Here is an 18,891-nt window from a genome sequence, read left to right as displayed (position 1 = left end):
GCCAGTCTTTCTTATACTCCCCCCACACTCTTCCCCCTGAGGTATTACTTTGAAGCCATCTTGGGAGGGCTATACTCAGAACCTGACATCCTCTCTGCTTTTTCCTGGCCTTCCACAGAAGCTCGATGCTGGCAACCAACTGGCACTAATTGAAGAACTGCACAAAGAAATCCGGCTCATAGGGAATGAGAGCAAAGGCGAGCATGTGCCGGGGTTCTGCCTCCCAAAGAAGGTAAGCCAGGGCCTCGTGAGGGTGCTGTGGGCATATGGCCTTCCTCCACCTCCACCCGCAGTCCCGGGTCTGTGGTAGAGCAGCTGACTTAGGGCCTTTCACAGAAGCGTGTTTCTTTCCCACGGTGGCCATATGGGGATAGGGTCTGTGCTGCCTTCAGTTTAAGTTGTGGAGGCCACCACGGCCAGAGCAAGTGAGTCACAGAGGAGACAGCAGGTATACCTATGTGTGCTAGGCCCACCAGAGCTGTTACCTTCTCATCACTGCCCTGTCAAGACTGTTCCTCAGCCGGCACCCTCTCAGGCTGTTACCCTGGCACCAGAAGCAGTCTCTGTCAGGGAATCACAGAGAGGACGGCTGACAGGGGTGCGTGCTTTGGATAGGAGACCCCTGGACCCAGTGCCTTTGAGATTTGACTGTCGTGTGTGGTTCTCTCGTCAGGGAGTAACCTCCATCCTTCCAGTGTTGCGGGAGGGCGTCCTGACTGGCAGCCCGGAACAGAAAGAGGAAGCGGCCAAAGCTTTAGGTTTGGTGATCCGCCTGACCTCAGCTGACGCCCTGAGGCCCTCCGTGGTCAGCATCACTGGGCCTCTGATCCGCATCCTGGGGGACCGGTTCAGCTGGAACGTAAAGGCAGCCCTGCTCGAGACACTCAGCCTCTTGCTGGCCAAGGTGAGCCACTGACACATTCACCTCTTGGTCCATTTGGGTCTTCAAGAACTGATCTGTCTGCCGGTTGGTGTCATGTGGCAGCACATGGAGCTTATTATGGAGAAACAGCATGGCAGAGGGAGTCGAGATGCTAGACGCTAGACTCACACTGTGCCAGAATGACCTTGGGAAAGTATGGTAACCTCTGAGCTTGTGCCCTCACCCTTGATTTGGAAGTGCTGCTGCTGCTGCCTGCCAATGAAGAGCTGTGGGGCCTAGAGAAGGTGGTGTCAGGTGGTGCCTGACGCATCCTGAGCATGCCAGACTAATGCTAGTTGCTGTTTTGTGGGTTGTAAAAATTTTTTTTAATGTTTATTTATTTTGAGAGAGAGATCAGGGAGGGGCTGAGCGAGAGAGAGAGAGAAAGAAAATCCCAAGCAGGCTCCATGCTGCCAGCACAGAGCCCGATGTGGGGCTTGAACTCACAAACCATGAGATTGTGACCGGTACCAAGATCAAGAGCTGGACATCAAGAGTTGGACGTTCAACCGAGTCACCCAGGCGCCCCTGCTCGTTGGTGTTTTTTGAAGAACTGTTGGTTCAAAGGAGAAAATCCAAGGCCACATAATTGCAATTACACAGTTTACATATATTTCCGTTGTTTTTTTTTTTTTTTTTTTTTTCTCAACGTTTATTTATTTTTGGGACAGCGAGAGACAGAGCATGAACGGGGGATGGGCAGAGAGAGAGGGAGACACAGAATCGGAAACAGGCTCCAGGCTCTGAGCCATCAGCCCAGAGCCTGACGCGGGGCTCGAACTCACGGACTGCGAGATCGTGACCTGGCTGAAGTTGGACGCTCAACCGACTGCGCCACCCAGGCGCCCCTATATTTCCGTTTTTTATTGCTGCCTCATAAAGAGGGATGCAAAGGGTCTGATGAGGGACTGAAAAGGAAGTCTTGAGAGCAGCTGGAGTAACTTCAGTCTTTGCCAAAAGTGTAAGAAGCAAAGAGCCAGCATGTTAACCATTTCTGACATTTTACGGGGCGATAATTAAGTCCTCTAGGATTTAAAAAAATTATAAGCAGAACTGAGATTTGTTGTTATAAAAACAACTTTTTTTTTTTTTTTTTGAATTCTTACTCGAGGTTTGGAAACAAAAGCAAGCTTAAAATTTGTAGCTTTTTTGCCCCTTTTGAGGGAAAGATGTGGGGAGCGTCTTCCCAGATAAGATGTGGCATTGTGAGCATCGGCCTTATTCTATGGAAGATAGTATCTTTTTTAAAAAATTGTGTCATTTTCACCTGTGTTCTGTGCTGTTCTTTTCTGTGGTGTTTTAGAACTCTGTGTACAAACGGAGCCCTTTCCTCCCAGAATTTGTCCCATAGGCCCATGAGTCGATGTCATCCGTGGCCAGATGGTTCCTACCTCCCGTTTACCAGCTTCACTCCATGGTGTGCCTCCCAGCAACCTGCAGCCCCTGACCCCAGTGTTTTCACACTTCCAAACAGCTGCTTTGATTTTTCCCATTTAGGAAGAAGTAAATGTTCATTCTTGGGAGGGGTGACTTTCTGAGGTCATTTGTTTCATAGGATTGTTCTTAGGGCTCAGTGTCAGTGCTCAGCTTGCATATCTATTGCTCAGAAGATGATACCTGCCCTTACACACCTGGTCCGTTGCCCTGTCTTGGCATTGGAACAGGCCTTCGGTGGGGCTGACAGCCGTCACCTGCACTGCTCTTTCATGTATTTGGAGATAGAGGTTTCAAGTTGCTTGTCCGTGTGGACTGGTCTCCACTTAAGCCAACCAGTGGCTCCCTTGGAGGTGGTGATAGCGGGGCTGAGCAGGACCTGTCCGTGCTGGCTGCCCTCTCTGCGGGAGTATCTACTCCTAGCCTGTGTGCAAGAGCTCATGGTGGTTTCTGATTGATTTCGTATCTGTCGCACACTGTGGCCTTGGACTCCACCACACCCGTAGTTTCTTATGTGGGTTTCTCAAACAGGTCGGGATTGCCCTGAAGCCATTCCTGCCCCAGCTGCAGACCACTTTTACCAAAGCCCTGCAGGACTCCAACCGGGGGGTACGCCTGAAGGCTGCTGATGCTCTGGGGAAACTCATCTCCATCCACATCAAGGTGGACCCCCTCTTCACAGAGCTATTGAATGGAATCCGTGTCATGGAAGACCCAGGTGTCAGGTGAGGTGCTGCTGGGGCAGTGTTGTTGCTGTGAGGAGGCCAGGCAGATGCTGAAGCCTCCTGGGGCCGGGCTGGGCCTGTGTGGGAGGGAGCAGTGGTGAAGAAGAGCGAGGGGTTTAAGTTGGATGCGTTGGTTCTGTAGGGACACCATGCTGCAGGCCCTGAGGTTTGTGATTCAGGGAGCAGGGGCCAAAGTGGACGTGGTCATCCGGAAAAACATTGTCTCGCTCCTGCTGAGCATGCTGGGACACGACGAGGTATGGCTGCAGGTGGATGGCCGGGCTGGTGGGCTCTACTGGTTCCCCTTCTCTTTGCTTTGGTCGACATGTCTGTTTTGTGTTAGAAGAACTGCTGCCTGCTCAGTGGTAATAATCATTCCTGATGCTCCTATCACTCTTTATGGTTCAACAGGCATTTGGTTGTGAGGGAGACAGGGCGGGTAGTGTTGGTATTGGTTGTTCTGTTTCACAGATAAGGAAGGTAAGGTTTTCACAGTAAGGAAAGTAAGGAGCTCTTGTGAACTTACCATGTAATCTTAAACGAGCCACTTTCCCTCTTTGCCTTTCCTTTCCCTGTGTGTAAAATGAAGACATTCGTTTATTGGTTCAGGAAACTTTTGCTGAGACAAAGGGTCTTTCGCAGAGGTGAAGCAAGCATGGTCACAGCCCTTAAGAAATTTGGCATCTGGGAGGGTGCCTGGGTGGCTCAGTTGGTTAAACATCCAACTCTTTATTTGGCTCAGGTCATGATCTCACGGTTTGTGAGTTCAAGCCCTGCTTCGGGCTCTGCTCTGACAGTTTGTAGCCTGCTTGGGATGATCTCTCTCTCTGCCTCTCTCCTGCCTTTTCTCTCTCTCTCTCTTTCTCTCTCTCTCACCTTAAATAAGATAAAAAGGAAATTTGGCATCTGGTGTCTGGGACACCAGGTCGGAGGTCTTAGCACTGTTGGAGAGGGTGAGACTTGCCTGGGGCCATGCCCTAGCAAGGTGGAGTCAGCCACAGTCTGAGCTTTGGGACCCCCGGTGCTGTCTCCGTTCCAGCACGGCCCTTCCTTTCCCAGCCTGGAAGCGTGTGTTAAGTACTCGTTGGCTGCCCAGCGACTGAGTCTAGATAAGAATTTTCTCTTTCTCCTCTGACAGCCCTCTGTTGTGGGGTTAATCTCTGGACTGAGCCTGTGGGTTCACATGGTTTGCACTTGTAGCGCACTCAGTGGGGCCAGCCCTTGTTACTGCTGGGCTTACCATGGCTGTGGAAATCTGGCCTCATTCCAACTGCTGCTCCCTGACTAGAGCCCCCCCCCCCCCTTCTCTCTGAGGGTTTTTACAGGGCCATGCCCAGTGCAAGCAAAAGTTAGTATTTAGGCCAATTTGCATTTCACCACAGTGGAGCTTAAAATAGATCCTGTTGGAGAGAGTGGGCGTCAGAGAGAGCCAGCTTTAGCCTTGCTTGGCACCTGGGCTTCTGCCTGGAGCTCAGAGGTGCAAACAGTGGTCAGACCATCTTCCCCCCAACTCAGAGCTTCCCCTGGATCAATGGTGGCTAACCAGGGTGCCAGCCTGGCATTAGCCACTCAGCAGGTCATTAGTCCTTGGTTGGTGGGTTGGTTTGTGGTCTGTGTGCACATCAGATTGGCACTTATTAATAACATAGTATGTATCTTAAAAATCCACTCCCTTGCTATCCCGTGATTAGTTGGCTAGGGAGGAGCAGCAGGGAGAAGGTTGTGTATCTGGCTTTGATTTTGACAGAAAATGCTCAGCTTTTGCTTGTCTTCCTTAGGTTGATTAGTGGCTTCATTCTGACTTCCTAGGACAAACCTGAATAAGGGAGGTGGTGCTAGGGCACTGACACAGTAGAGAGATTCCAGGGTGTCGCTCTGGACACAAGATGACACACAAGGTTGGCAGGGGAGTGGGGCTGGAAGGAAAGGAGCTCAGAGCAGTTCTCTAGCTGATGTCCAGTGATGTGGGCAGGGGCCGCCCCTCGCTGCCTCCCAGAGCTGTTGATAGTAATTGAGATAATACGCGGAAAATGTTCTGACTTTCTAAGAAGAGAGGTGCTACGTAAATACGGGTATTATTGCCATTGTGATGATGATTACCATATGCACGCACACTGGAGTTTTCTATAATTGAGAGAAGTGCTGGGTGTGTGGTTGTTCGCTCCACGCCCAGTGGCGGCTGCCATGAATGGCAGTCCCGCTCTGGCAGCAGGAGCGCACGTGCCTGGAGTGGGGACAGGAGTCTGGAGTCGCCTCGTTCTGCCTTCTCCCCTGCCCTCCATCCTGGGCAGTTGCTGGCCCCACTGACCTTGCAGCTGGTGGTGCAGCTCACGCCGGCTTTTGCTCCCTTCTGTGCTCTGTCAGGACAACACTCGCATCTCCTCGGCCGGCTGCCTGGGCGAGCTGTGTGCCTTTCTGACTGAAGAGGAGCTCAGCGCTGTCCTTCAGCAGTGCTTGCTGGGTAGGTCTCCTGTGCACTGGGGACCCCCTGCAGAGCCTTGTCTCCCCTTTCCCTCGGGGGGGGTCTTCTGGCAGCTAGTCTCTCCTTGAGGAATCCAGCTCTTAAAACAAAATGGAGTTTCCAGTGGTCCTATAGTCCCTTACGTCTCTGCTTGGGGAACGTGGCTGCGAGTCTGAAGCTGCTTGAGAGAGACCTCTTCATAACGTGCCACATTGGGCAGGGCGGTCCGTGTGCAGTGGACTGGGATTTCCATTGGGCTTAGGTTGGGTAGGCCTGGGGGCTGCATGGCTGGTAGGGGCGTAGTGTAAAGTGCAGGTTGACCCGGTTGTGTCCTTCCACTCAGCGGATGTGTCTGGCATTGACTGGATGGTTCGGCATGGACGGAGCCTGGCACTGTCTGTGGCTGTGAACGTGGCTCCCGGCAGACTCTGTGCGGGCAGGTATAGCAGTGAAGTTCAGGACATGATCCTCAGCAATGCCATGGCAGACAGGGTAAGGCTTTGGGGCAGCCACACCCCTCTCCCCCTCCCTAGCCCAAATTCCACAGCTGTATCCTTGCTGACACTGCACAAGGGGCGGGGGAGGGGCTCTACTGCAGACTGGGCGGTGAGAGGCCTGGGTTCAAATTTTGCCTTTGCCAGTAACTTTCTGTGGCCTTGGACCACTACTTGGTCTCCCTGGGCCTCAGTTCTGTCATCTGTAAACAATGAGGAGTTTAAGTAGGAGTGTCTGGAGGTCCCTTCCATGTCAGAAGCTCTCTGAACCCTGTTCGTGGGAAGCAGTGCACACAGGCTTTGTTTGCTTCATAGCCAGGAAGCAAAGAAAGCTGTCTGCAAGAAAGCTGTCAAAGAGTCTTGGATGTGAAGTTGTGTGTGTGTGTGTGTGTGTGTGTGTGTGTATAGCAGGGGTGCTTATATGAGGGGCCAGTGTCCTGGAGGTTCCTGGGGATGAGACAGAGCCTGGCCCTGCTGCTCCGAGGAAGGGGCAGGGTGCTGTGCCATCCAGCTCTTTCCTGTCCCCACAGATCCCCATCGCAGTGAGCGGGATCCGGGGCATGGGATTCCTGATGAAGCATCACATCGAGACAGGGGGAGGACACTTGCCAGCCAAACTCTCCAGCCTGTTCATTAAGGTGAGTAGGGGCAGCCTGGCTTGTGAGAAGGACCCATGTCCAAAGAACACTGGAAGTGTGCTGTCTGACTGTGTTCTAGGAGTTCTCTGCGGAGAGCTCTGGGAGGTCTCTGAACCCTTGGGAGTGGAACACAAAGTGATTCTGTGTGCTTTTTTCCTCCGGAAGAGTGCCTGACTTGTCAGATTCTCAAGTAGACCTGTAACCCCAAATCAAATTAAGAATCACTATTTTGTTGTTTTTTTTTTTAACTTTTTTTTTTTTGTTTTAATTTTATCCTTTCTCAAAAGTGTACTATAGTATCATATTGTGGTTTAGTTTGCATTTGTTTATGGCTAATGATGTAGAACAATTTTTTTTTTGAGTGCGAGTAGGGGAGGGGCAGAGCTGGGGAGAGAGAGAATCTTAAGCAGACTCCGTGCCTCGCATGGAGCCTGATTTGGGGCTTGATTTTGCAACTGTGAAATCAAGACCTGAGCTAAAATCAAGTCAGACACTCAACCCACTGAGCCACCCAGACGCCCTGATGTAGAATAATTTTTATGTGCTTATTAGCCATCCCCACATTCACTTGGTAGAGTGTTTATTGATGTCTTTTGCTGTTCTTAAAATTGTGTTTTTTCTTTCCTAATACTGAAGTTTTGAGAGCTGTTTATATATTTTGCACATAAGACTTTAAGAACCACTATCTGAGGTATTCCTTCCAGGCATCTGGATTTAGTAAAATTTGGGACAGACCTGGGTTCAAACCTTTTTTTTTTTTTTTTTTTTAATGTTTATTTTTGAGAGTGAAGAGAGAGTATGAGTGGGGGAGGGGCAGAGAGAGAGGGAAACACAAGATGTGAAGCAGGTTCCAGGCTCTGAGCTGTCAGCACAGAGCCTGACGTAGGGCCCGAATTCGTGCTGGGTTCAAATCTTAGTAAGTCTTTTCTTCCCTGCCTCCTTTTAGCTGGCATGGTGCTTATTATTGTTATTGTGGTGGCTGCAAGGTGTCAATTAGGAAAGCCTGGGAGCTGGACACTGGGGACCCTGCTGCCTGTGTAATAAAGCAAGCTTTTCAGAAATTGTGCACACAAATCAGAGCAAGAATCTGCATTTTTAGAGGTGTGGCTAAGTCTGAGACTCTGCCTTTGTAACCAGTTCCTGGGCGGTATCAGTGCTGCTGGTGTGTGGACCTCAATTTGAATAGTGAGGTTCCAGAGGGGGATTGCCCCATCCTGCAGACGCCTGCAGCCCTGCTGAGAGTTCTCAGGGCCCCTGTTAGATTGAGCCCATGTAACAGCATCACCTTGCATGCAGCTGTTCATCAGTGTTTGTTTACTGAAGATCCTCTGTGTACCTCGCTGGGCTAGACCCTCAAGGCATAGAGGTGCATGGAGCAGACAAGATCTGTAGAGTTGGAGGTACACAAAAAGCCTATGGGGATGAGGAGGGCCCTAATTTAGAGAGGGTTGTTATGGGAGACCTCTATGGGCTGACACTTGAGCTGAGGCCTGTAGGAGGAGAAGGAGCCAACCATGTGAGGACCCCCGGGCAGGCACATCCCAGGTTGTGGGACCAGTCAGGGCGGAGGCCCGAAGGCGGGAAGGAGCTTGGTGTCCCCGAGGAAGTGATAGCCCTGCGTGGACCAAGAGTAGTGAGAAAAAGGGAGAGAGTAGCATGAGATGAGGTGGGAGAAGGAGATGGGCTGAGTCAGAACCTGTCACTGCCCCCCCCCCCCCCCCCCCCAGCCAAGATGGGAAAGGAAGCCATTGGAAGCAAGCATTGGGGTCAGTTTCTGGATGAAGAGGGAATGTCAGGGCAGAAATTTGGGCTTCCTTGAAAAACAGATTGGATGTGCCTAACTAAAAGCTTATGGTCTTCTTAGTGTCTGCAGAACCCATCCAGTGACATCAGGCTCGTGGCTGAGAAGATGATCTGGTGGGCCAACAAGGACCCGCTGCCTCCCCTGGACCCCCAGGCCATCAAACCTATCCTAAAGGCTCTTCTCGACAACACCAAGGATAAAAACACTGTCGTGAGAGCCTACAGTGACCAGGCGATCGTCAACCTCCTCAAGATGCGGCAGGGCGAAGAGGTGTTTCAGGTGGGAGCCTGGGACTGGGGTGTCCCTCCAGGGCCTGCTGTGGGTGCTCGGCACACGGCTCTACTGCGTGGTAGTCTTTAAGCATCATATTCCACCACCTCATATGCTGAGTGTTGAGAGGCAGATTGTGGTCAGGTGACTGGTCTAGTGCCTGAAAACATTCCTCTGTTCCTGTGGGGTTCAGGCTTCTTTCGGCAACAGAGCCCTGTTTTGGAGAAATCCAAATAAAGTCTCACTTGGCATCTGAACGTGTGGAACGGATCCCAGGAGGGAGCCCTGTTCATGCACTCCTCTCCCCACCATATTTAGAGCACTGAAAGCCCTTCCACTCCCCGCCTCAGCACATGAAAAGCATGAGGTGTGGTTTTCTTGGCTTCCCAGGGATCCATCGGACTCCCTTATTTTGCCGGAGTCCACAGCAGTGCCATTTCTGAGGTTAATGTTCATTTTTGCCTTGGCTTGGAGAAACCTGAAGCTGTATTTTCTGACTATGTCTCCTCATTTCCATCTTCCCCACAGGCCCTCTCCAAGATCCTGGACGTGGCCAGTTTGGAGGTGCTGAATGAGTGCAACCGAAGGTCCCTGAAGAAGCTGGCCAGCCAGGCCGACTCCACAGAGCAGGTGGACGACACCATCCTGACCTGATAGGCCCAGGCCCCGCCCCCCCGGGCTCCACCTCTTTGTTCAATGTTTTCATTTTTGAAAATACGTTTGTTCCGATGGGGAGCTTAGGAGATGGCGTTCCCAGAAAGTATTTTAATATTTCAACAGACCACAGCCAAAGCCTTAAATCAAACCCACACACAACTGAAAATTGCCTCCTCCATCTCTCACCCTTTTCTTTGGAGAAGAGACAAAAGCACATGTGTGAGCCACACCAAGTGGTAGCCAAGAGCTGATCATCCGGCTGAGCATGGCTGGGTCTGGAACAGGTGGGGCCAGACTTCTGGATCCTCTTCTCCTGTGCTTGAGTTCTGCTTCGGGAGCCAGTGCTACTAGCCTTTGCCTAGATCCTGAGTGGGGCACTGAACCGTGGAGGTCGGCCTGGTGTGCCGTGTCTTGGCGTGGCTTTGCCATGTTGTGTGGCCCGATTGGATCTGACCCCTGTCAGGTGAACATGACATACTCGCAATGCCCTGGCAATTCACAAGTCGGGGAGGGGTATTGGTTTAAATGCAGGTTGTTTGAAGGAGGAATGTTTTAATAAAGGCTTTGATTTAATCTCGATACAAGCAGATTTATAAAAATCTCCAGGCATCCATTAAACATGAAGCTTTGTGCATCAGGAATAAGGCGACACTTGCAACGCTCTTGTGAGCACCGGCAGCATTCTGACTCTTGGGCATCTCTCCTGCTCTTGGAAGTCTCGTAGAGATTTATGCACTTCTCTGTCCTGAGGTTGGGTCCCGTGATTTCACTGAGCATAGAGAAGGCAGTGGTTGAATTGGCCACTTGCCTGTTCTGTCCTGACTCAGAAAGGTGGGGGAGCTTCTGGTAGTCAAGTGTTAAAGAGAAGTCCATCCCTTCTGCGGAGTAAGAAAGAACCACATTGCTGTAGTTAGAGGACTTGCCGAAGGAAAGAAAAGTTGCAGTTCAGCATCTGTCTCCTTTATGAATGACTTCCTTCCTCCTGGTTCTTAGAAGGCTCGTGATCCACATGTCCTGTCTGACGGAGCACGCCCTTCTGGGCCCAGTGACGCAAGTTTTTCTGGGCTGTGTCCCTGGTCACAGTATGGAATAAACCTCTACCGAAATTACTGGTCAGAGCTGTAAAAGAAAGGAAGATTAAATGTGGTAGCGAGCTCATTTTGTAAAAAGTCTAAAGTGTTCTATCAAAAAAAGCAAGGCTTGGCTTATTAATGCAGCAAAGGTAGAAAGTAGCCCTGTGACTCAGCACTTCTGATAAATAAGACAAGGTGACCTCTGAGATACTTCTGATGAAAACCTTGCTTTCTATGCCTGAGCCTTATATGTCATAGGACTTCCTATTTTCTTGTAGCAGGCATGGTCTCAGCTGGCTCGATGTAATTGTAGACTCCCAGGGCGGCAGGGGACCTTGAGAGGTCGGCTGAGTCCGTCCCAATAGCCAAAGCAGCCAATGGGTGCAGCTTTTGGTAGCCATGGGAACTGTTCCCTGCTTCTGGGATTCAGATGGTCAGCAGTGTCCTCTCAGTTCCCTGGGGCGTATGTCCAGCAAGCTGTGTGCACATGTGGTCACCTCTGCCAGTTAGCTCTGGCGAGGCAGATGAAGTTTCTGTGTGACGGGGGTGTGGCTGGAAAAGCTCTGGTAAGCCCCTGAGGGATAGTCTTCAGCGTTTCCTCCAGGATCTCAGAATAGATGCTTATGTCCATCTCAGACGTTCAGCCCCCAGTATGAAACTGGGAGGGAAATCTGATGTACTTAGAGGTGGAAGACACTCAGTAAGCAAAATCCAAAGGAAAAACACCAGGTTCTGTTGCAGAAACTGGAGGAGGATGAGATCTCTCTGTTCAGGATGGATGGATGGAGGTTGATTCACAGACAGAGATGACTCAAAGGCTCCCGGAGCATGTTGAATTGCATTCCCTGAGTCTGCAGGGAGGGCGTGGGTTCCTGGGAAATGAGCCTCGAAGGGCTGTCACAGGACAGTGGAGCAGGCACAGAAGACCCTCTTGACCCGGAGGGAGGCCTAGCAATCCTAGAAACAGCAGCCCTGGACATCCCGAAGGAAGTGGAGCTTGGCAGCAGAGAAGCAAAACTATTTGCCCTGGTGGTTGGTAGAGCTATTTCACCTTGGGCAAGCCGTCGGACTTCTCTGGGCCAGTTTTCTCATCTGTAAAATGAGGTATTTGGGATAGAAGCTCTAAGAATCTCTTGTTCTCAATGTTATAATAGTGATTATCACTGATGACATTTGGCATTTTTTTCATTTAATCTCTTCAGCCCATGAAGTAGGTTCTCTTGTGGTTACTGTTTTCCAGAGGAAGGAATTTAGGGAGAGAAGTCATTCCCCTGGGATCATATGGCTAATAAATGGCAGTTTGTCCCCAGAGCGGATATTCTTGGCTTCTCTCTTCTGTGATGGTTAGTTAGGTACAAGCATTTTCTCTTCTTTGTAGCAGGGCCTTCAGCCCCTTCACGTCTTGGCCCACACGGCCAACAGTGGCTGAGTGGCTCTGGGTGATTGGCCCAGGGCTCTACCTGGATGCCCTGCTGGCTGGTCAGTACCTCACCCCATTCACAGGACACTTGCTTTAGGAAAGACAGCTATTTTCTAAGACTTTCAGCGATCTCGGAGGAGGAGACTCCGATGTTTCTCTTCACGTGTCTGAAAGACATGCCCTGAGCTAACCCAGGGAAAACTAAACCGAGCCTCTCACCCCTTCACCTGATTCCAGGCACCTCTGGAATCATGGGCATCGAGATTAGTTTAAAATGTGGGGAGAGAATGACATGCTTTACAGACCTAGGCACCAAATGTACAGGTAAGTTCTGGCTCACTGCTGTGATGCAAGCTCGGGAGAGGGGCAAGGGACCTGCAGGATTGATTCTTCTGTTTGCAGGGATTTGAAGACCCCGTTTTGCCGAGCACAGATTCTGAAACAAGATTGGTGGTTAGGAATGTTTCTCTAAGTATGGTTGTGTGTGGACATGTGGTAAATTGCTTCAAGCCTTTCTGAATGAGAACAATAGGGAGAAACAGGAAGAGCCTCAAAAAACATCTAGGTTCTAAAATGTTTTCAAGGAAATGCAGGCAGTGCTTTCGTGCTGTATGGTGTTCTCTTGTGGAGCTGTGTGAACTCATCAAGGCAGGTTTGACCCTTCACTTAATGTTAAGTCGGGTGGCCCAGAGCACGTTGCTTTACCTGAACCCACATGTCCTCATCTGTACAGTGACAAGGACAGTCACAGGCTTGTCTGCAGTGAGCGAGATAGCATGCTCCATGAGGCCAGGCACACGGGAGGTACTTGCTTGGTGGGTAAGAGAGAAATGGGGGATGTCAATGGGAAAGGACTGAGCCATAGGCACTGTTACCCCAGTGGCGTGTCACAAGTCCTGAGCTCTTGTTCAGGAGTTCCTGCTGGGGCTGGAGTCGGCAGATGCTGTGTTAACTCTGTGAGCCCGAAGTTTTAAAAAGCTTATGAACTTAAAAATCAAATTCTTTTTGAGAAGCGATGACCGCTGTGTTTGGATGTGTAAGATGCCGAGTGAGGAGCGTGTCCATACGGGGACGGGGTCTCCAGGGTGCCCGGGCAAGATAGCCCTCTACTGTCGTCGTTAGAGCGGTGCGTGGGAGGCCAGAAGGGACTGGTCCTTGTTTTATGAGGAGGAAAGTGGAGGTACATGTGGCCAGTTGGCTGCAGAACTGGGAAAAACCTGTTTCTTGATAGTTGGGTCACCGGGCCCCAGGGCCATCAGCAAAAGAAACTAGGCAAGTTGTTGGCATGTAGTTCTGTGGAGTGACTGGGTTTTACTCTTCATAAGAGATGGAGCCCAGTTATTTCATTGGGTGTTTCCCAGCTGCCCCTCAGTTGTATTAGGAGGGTTCCCTGCAGCCTGTCTGGTGGAAGGATAGTCTTGGTGTTAATGAAGCTCAGGAAACTGGAAAAACTGGTCCAAGGATTACTCCCTCTGTGGGATTTCTGTGTGACACTCCTGTGTGTGTCCACATGCAATACACCAGTCACCTTTTGATGCTCTTCTGAGACCCAGTTTCTCTGGTTGAGATGGCATAAGCTGGTCGTAAGCAGGATTCGAGCCTTCTTACCATTTGGACTCCCGTAAAGGGGGTGGGAAGCCGGGGTGTAGCAGTATCTAATCCAGCATTTCTCAAATATCTTGGCCTCAGGAACTCTTTACACTTTGAAAGTATACACCCCAAAGAGCTCTTGCGTATGTATCTCTTCCTTATTGATATTTACCACCATACACATCTAAACTGGTCAACTTTGTAAGTTGTACTCCTTTAAAAATAATAAACCCGTTACATGTTACCGTAAGTAACCATAACAAATATAACAGAGTTTTCCAAAACAAAAGCCATTTTAGTGAGGAGAGAAGCTTTGTTTTACATTCTTCACATGTCTTTAATGTCTGGATTTTCATGTCTGCTTCTGCATTCAAGCTATTGTGATGTCACATGTCACGTAGGCTCTCTGGAAACCTCCACTGGGTAAGAACGAGAGTGGAAAAAGCAAGTAACATCTTGGTATTAAGAGAAAATGTTTTCACTGCAGATTCTTTGAAGGGGTCTCAGGGAGCCCCGGGGGTCCCCAGGCCACACTTCAAAAACCACCAATTGGGCACCTGGGTGGCTCAGTCGGTTGAGCGTCCGACTTCGGCTCAGGTCATGACCTCACGGCCTGTGAGTTCGAGCCCCGCTTCGGGCTCTGTGCTCACAGCTCAGAGCCTGGAGCCTGCTTCGGATTCTGTGTCTCCCTCTCTCTTTGCCCCTCCCCTGCTCATGCTCTCTCTCTGTCAAAAACAAATAAACGTTAAAAATTAAAACAACAACAACACTGATCTAGGGGGCATTAGGGTGGCTCAGTTGGTTAAGTAACCAACTCCTGGTTTCGGATTAGGTCATGATGTTCTGCATCCTCTGTCTCCATCTCTCTGCCCCTTCCCCGCTCATGTTCTCTCTCTCTCTCTCAAAAATAAACGTTAAATAAAAAAGAAAGAAAACCACTAATCTAATATAAACGATGAGGGGAGAGAAATCCTACTGAAGTGTTTGGTTGGGTGGGTTGGGGGTTGACCCTGTAGTTCTTGTGACAGACCCCCAAAATTGGTCCACACCCCACAGAAAGCGAACACAAGAGAGTTTAGCTACATTGTTTCTTTTTTTTTAAATATATATTTTTGCATTTATTTATTCTTGATAGAGACAGAGCACAAGTGCGGGGCGGGGGGTGGGGGGGGAGAGGAGGAGACACAGAATCTGAAGCAGGCCCCAGGCTCTGAGCTGTCAGCACGGAGCCCGACGTAGGGCTCAAACTCACAAACTGTGAGATCATGACCTAGGCCGAAGTCGGACGCCTAACCAACTGAGCCACCCAGGCGCCCCTAGCTACATTGTTTCTGATGTTCCTTCCAACTTGCCAGATCTCTGTGTGGCTTCACTTTAATGCCACAGACACCAGTGCCTGCCATATGCTAGGTCCCGGAGAACACCGGGATGGCCCCTGCAACCAAGGAACTTAATTAATGTTCACTTGGTCTTGGCCACTGCGAAGTCTTACAGTATGGTATCGAGCATGTAGGCAAGAAACCGAGGCTGATTTCCAGTTCCATCAAAATTCTCTTTATTCCTTCCCCCTGGGACCAGTGTGTTGGAAGTGTCCCGTCTTGGCTTCTTTAAAGCCCCTGGCGTTCAGTCCACCTGCCTGCTCTGAATTCTCACTTGCCACCTGCTTTTACCTATTTACACCATGGAACATGTCTGCCTCCCTCACTACCTGTGTCAGCAACTTTAGATTCCGTTGCTGACCAGCCAGGTCCCTCCAGACCTCTGCCCCACAGACCTTCATCTCTCGTGCTGCTCCCCGGGGTCACCACTGGCTGCCACAAGGCCTCTGGCTCCAGGTCCCCTCTTCCTTATCCTCCCAGCCTTCCCATTGGTGACACACTTCCTGCCTCTCCTGTAGTGCCTTTAGCCCACGTTTACCCCTTACTACCCAATCCTCACGCCTGTCTGCCTATCCTCTGCTTCTGTGACCCTGAAAAACTTCACTCAACGCTGCTGTTCCCACCGCCATCACCACCACCACCACCACCACCACCGTCTTTTCATTCACTGCCCAACCTCTTGACCAAGGAGCACACCTGCCCACTCCATGGTGTCACTCTGTTCCCGTGAGCCTCTGTCTGCTGCTGTCCCCACTCTTCCTTTGTCTCCAGACACATATTTGTATTCCCTACCAGAATGTCACCTCCATGAAAGCAGGGGTTTTAAAGTTTAATTTATTGCTGTCGCTTCCCCTATGTCAGTGCCTGGTACAGGGAAGCTCTCAGACATGTGCTGAAGGAGGGAACAACTTGTCTTGCCCTATTGTATCGTAAGCTCCATGAGGATGGGCCTTGTTTGGCTCATGTTGTGTCCTCGGTGCCAGCACAGTGCCTGGCACCTAGTAGGCACGCAAGTGTTTTCTGAATTAGCACCTGACTCCAGTTGCCAGGTTAAGTTCTGTGATTTTTTTTTTTTTTGGTTGCAATGCTGCTTTGTCTGGTTGATGTTTGCATATTGTCCTTTGCATCTGTCCCTTCCTGCTGTTGCTGCACACCTGGGCTTCAGCAGTAACCTCCCTGAAATCTCAGCAGCAGAAATCCACCGTGCATGCTTGCACCAGACTACTGTGCAAAACAGGTGGCCTCGCAAAAGCTCATCTGTAAACTGGCTATTCAGAACAGCGGAACCAAGTTTCTCATCGGTGCATACTGATGCTACCTCAGGTCCCCACAGTTAAGATCCATGTTCATATATAGTTTCTTTCTCTCTCTTCCTTTCTCTCTGTCCCTTTCTACCTAACTCTACCTACCTACCTACCTAGCTCCCTACCAGAACAAAGCTGGATTGTATGTAGTGGAGCATTTTGTGTCGTTTCGTTTTGTTTTGAGGGAGAGAGAGCAGCAGGAGGGGCAGACAGAGATGGAGAGAGAATCCCAAGCAGGCTCTGCACTGCCAGCACAGAGTGCGAAACGGGGCTCCACCTCATGACCTGAGCCAAAACCATGTCGGATGCTTAACTGACTGAGCCACCGAGGTGCCCCTGCTGAATTGTAGTTTAAATAAATGTAAAACGTTATTTGTAGAGGAAATAATGCTGTTTCATTTTGGGGACACCAGGCACATATCCTGGCCTATAGGGAATTCTCTCTCAAAGCCAAAATTGATGATTCTCACAGGCGGTGACAGCGGCTGTCTAAATACACCTATCATTCAAGGCTTGTAAGTTCCAATTCCATCATGAAACCTTTATAATGAAATCTCTTCTCCATCATTCTAGCTAAAAGTGATAGCACTGTTCCTCTGAAGTCTAGACTGCTTATTTGACAGCTGTTTTATCTATTGCATTGTCTTGTATTTTTAATTCCTTAGGAGTATGTCTTACCTCTGATAAGACAGCTCCTGGAGAAAAAAGGCTCTATTCTATAACCTGTAGCATATAGTAAGTAGTAAGCATTCATTAGTTACTGATTAAATGAATTAATGCCTGTTCCTTTCCAGAAGACACGTGCAGGCAAGTCAGGAATCTGGTCTTCACAATGGCCAACTCTGCTCTACTTTTGAGTAAAAGTATCCTGTAGCCTGGTATTGAGAGGCTGCCTTGGAAATGTGTGCAACAGGTATCTACAATAGGAAACAGCTGAAAGTATGAACGAGCCAGTGCAAAATGACCGTGGCTAACGGTATCAGTTGCTGTTTATCGAATGCCTGTATGTACCAGGTAATCTACAAACCTCTCTAATCCTCACAACTATTCTGTGAGGAAACGGGCTCCAAGATGTGATGTGACTTATCCCAAATCTGAAAGCTTTTAAGGGACAGAGCCAGGATTTCAAAGTTAGCATTTGGGGGCACCTGGCTGGCTCAATTGGCAGAACATGCGACTCTTGATCTCAGGGTTGTGAGTTCAAGCCCCATGTTGGGTGTGGCACTTGAACCAAAGTCCCTCTGACTCCAGAGCAGGTTGAGAAGATGAGCTGGAGTGGCCTTCTGCCTCAGTGGCTGGTCAGGGTTGAGTGTGCTTGCCTGGTAGCTACACAGACACTCTCGTCTTCCCTTGTATTTCTTTTTTTTTTTTTTTTTTGATTTTTTTTTCAACGTTTTTTATTTATTTTTGGGACAGAGAGAGACAGAGCATGAACGGGGGAGGGGCAGAGAGAGAGGGAGACACAGAATCGGAAACAGGCTCCAGGCTCCGAGCCATCAGCCCAGAGCCTGACGCGGGGCTCGAACTCACGGACCGCGAGATCATGACCTGGCTGAAGTCGGACGCTTAACCGACTGTGCCACCCAGGCGCCCCTTCCCTTGTATTTCTTAGAACTGCTGAATCAAAGGGGATCCCACTAACCTCTCCTAGACCAAGAAAGATCACTTTTTAAAAATAATTTTTTAAAGTTTGAGAGGGAGAATCTCAAGCAGGCTCTGTGCTGACAGCAGGGCTTGAACCCATGAACCAAGATCATGACGTGAGCTGAAATCAAGAGACTGAGGCTCAACTGACTGAGCCACCCACGTGCCCCCAAGGACCCCTTTTAAATGGTCATATGAAGTAATTCCTCTCCCAGGTAGTACCTTCAGATTCCAAGCCCATGTTTTTCTGACATCACCACACTCGATTCTTAGCTCCTGGAAAGAACCCTCAAAACTGGAGTATGACGCTCCATGAGCTGTTCAAGGATCTTCCCTGCAACATTGTTTACATAAAACATTACAAACAACATGAATGCCTATCAATAGCAGAGTGGTTAAAGTACAACCCTATGACCGCGTACCATACCACGCGGTTGTTAAATGACAGAACGTCCAAGCATATTGTTAAAAAGGCAATGTACATACATGTATGTGTTTGCACAGGCACAGAAAATTCATTGAAAGACATTTATTAGTTCCACAAATAGTTCTTAAGCACTTTAAGGTGTCCAAGGAACTTATTAACAAGAGTTAACTGTGAGGAATGGGTCTGAAGGAAAAACTAATTTGTATTTTTGGGTAAGCTTCTGTACATTTTGTTTTTTAACCATGAGCATTACTTTTTATAAAGTCAACATGTAAGTGATAAAACAAGTGGGAATATTCAACATACTTGACGGGAAAGGGACAGAGAGCTATAAGGAACTTAGGGATCTCTGCAATTCTCTTAAGCAGGATGGTAGTAGGAGCATCTCCCTTTTAGGGCAGGTGGGAACTTACTCTAAAACTGGAAAAAACTGGAGCTGATGATAAACCCAATCCCGCTTAATTCCTGGCAGCCCAGGTCTTCCTAACCACACGATTTTGAGATATGACTCTGTAGGCGGTGTGAAATCGAAGCCGAGGGAGCTGCCGCTTGGGGCTCCGGATGCAGCTCACAACGGCTCAGCGTCAAGTTGGACGGGGCTCTGATTCTGGAACTGCTCTCCCCATTTTACCAAGGAAGCAACGCAGGC

At 49.6% G+C, this 18,891-nt stretch overlaps 1 protein-coding gene across 1 annotated transcript in view; it reads left to right on the top strand.

The window, feature by feature from the left end:
• Positions 1–9,984, top strand: part of GCN1 (GCN1 activator of EIF2AK4) — a 59,062-nt gene extending 49,078 nt beyond the window's left edge. Inside the window, exons 51-59 of the mRNA XM_047088502.1 lie at positions 119–232; positions 674–904; positions 2,888–3,081; positions 3,224–3,338; positions 5,446–5,542; positions 5,886–6,034; positions 6,567–6,674; positions 8,539–8,757; positions 9,277–9,984. Of these exons, the coding sequence (XP_046944458.1) occupies positions 119–232; positions 674–904; positions 2,888–3,081; positions 3,224–3,338; positions 5,446–5,542; positions 5,886–6,034; positions 6,567–6,674; positions 8,539–8,757; positions 9,277–9,402 (1,353 nt within the window). The 3' untranslated portion in view covers positions 9,403–9,984. The remainder of the gene's footprint in view (positions 1–118; positions 233–673; positions 905–2,887; positions 3,082–3,223; positions 3,339–5,445; positions 5,543–5,885; positions 6,035–6,566; positions 6,675–8,538; positions 8,758–9,276) is intronic.
• Positions 9,985–18,891: the final 8,907 nt, after the last annotated feature.

Source organism: Lynx rufus, unplaced genomic scaffold, assembly GCF_022079265.1.
Source record: "Lynx rufus isolate CCGP_SWC_20201006 ecotype Redwood Valley unplaced genomic scaffold, mLynRuf1.p SCAF_24, whole genome shotgun sequence".
Taxonomy (NCBI): Eukaryota; Metazoa; Chordata; class Mammalia; order Carnivora; family Felidae; genus Lynx; species Lynx rufus.
This window is presented reverse-complemented; position numbering and strand designations above follow the sequence as displayed.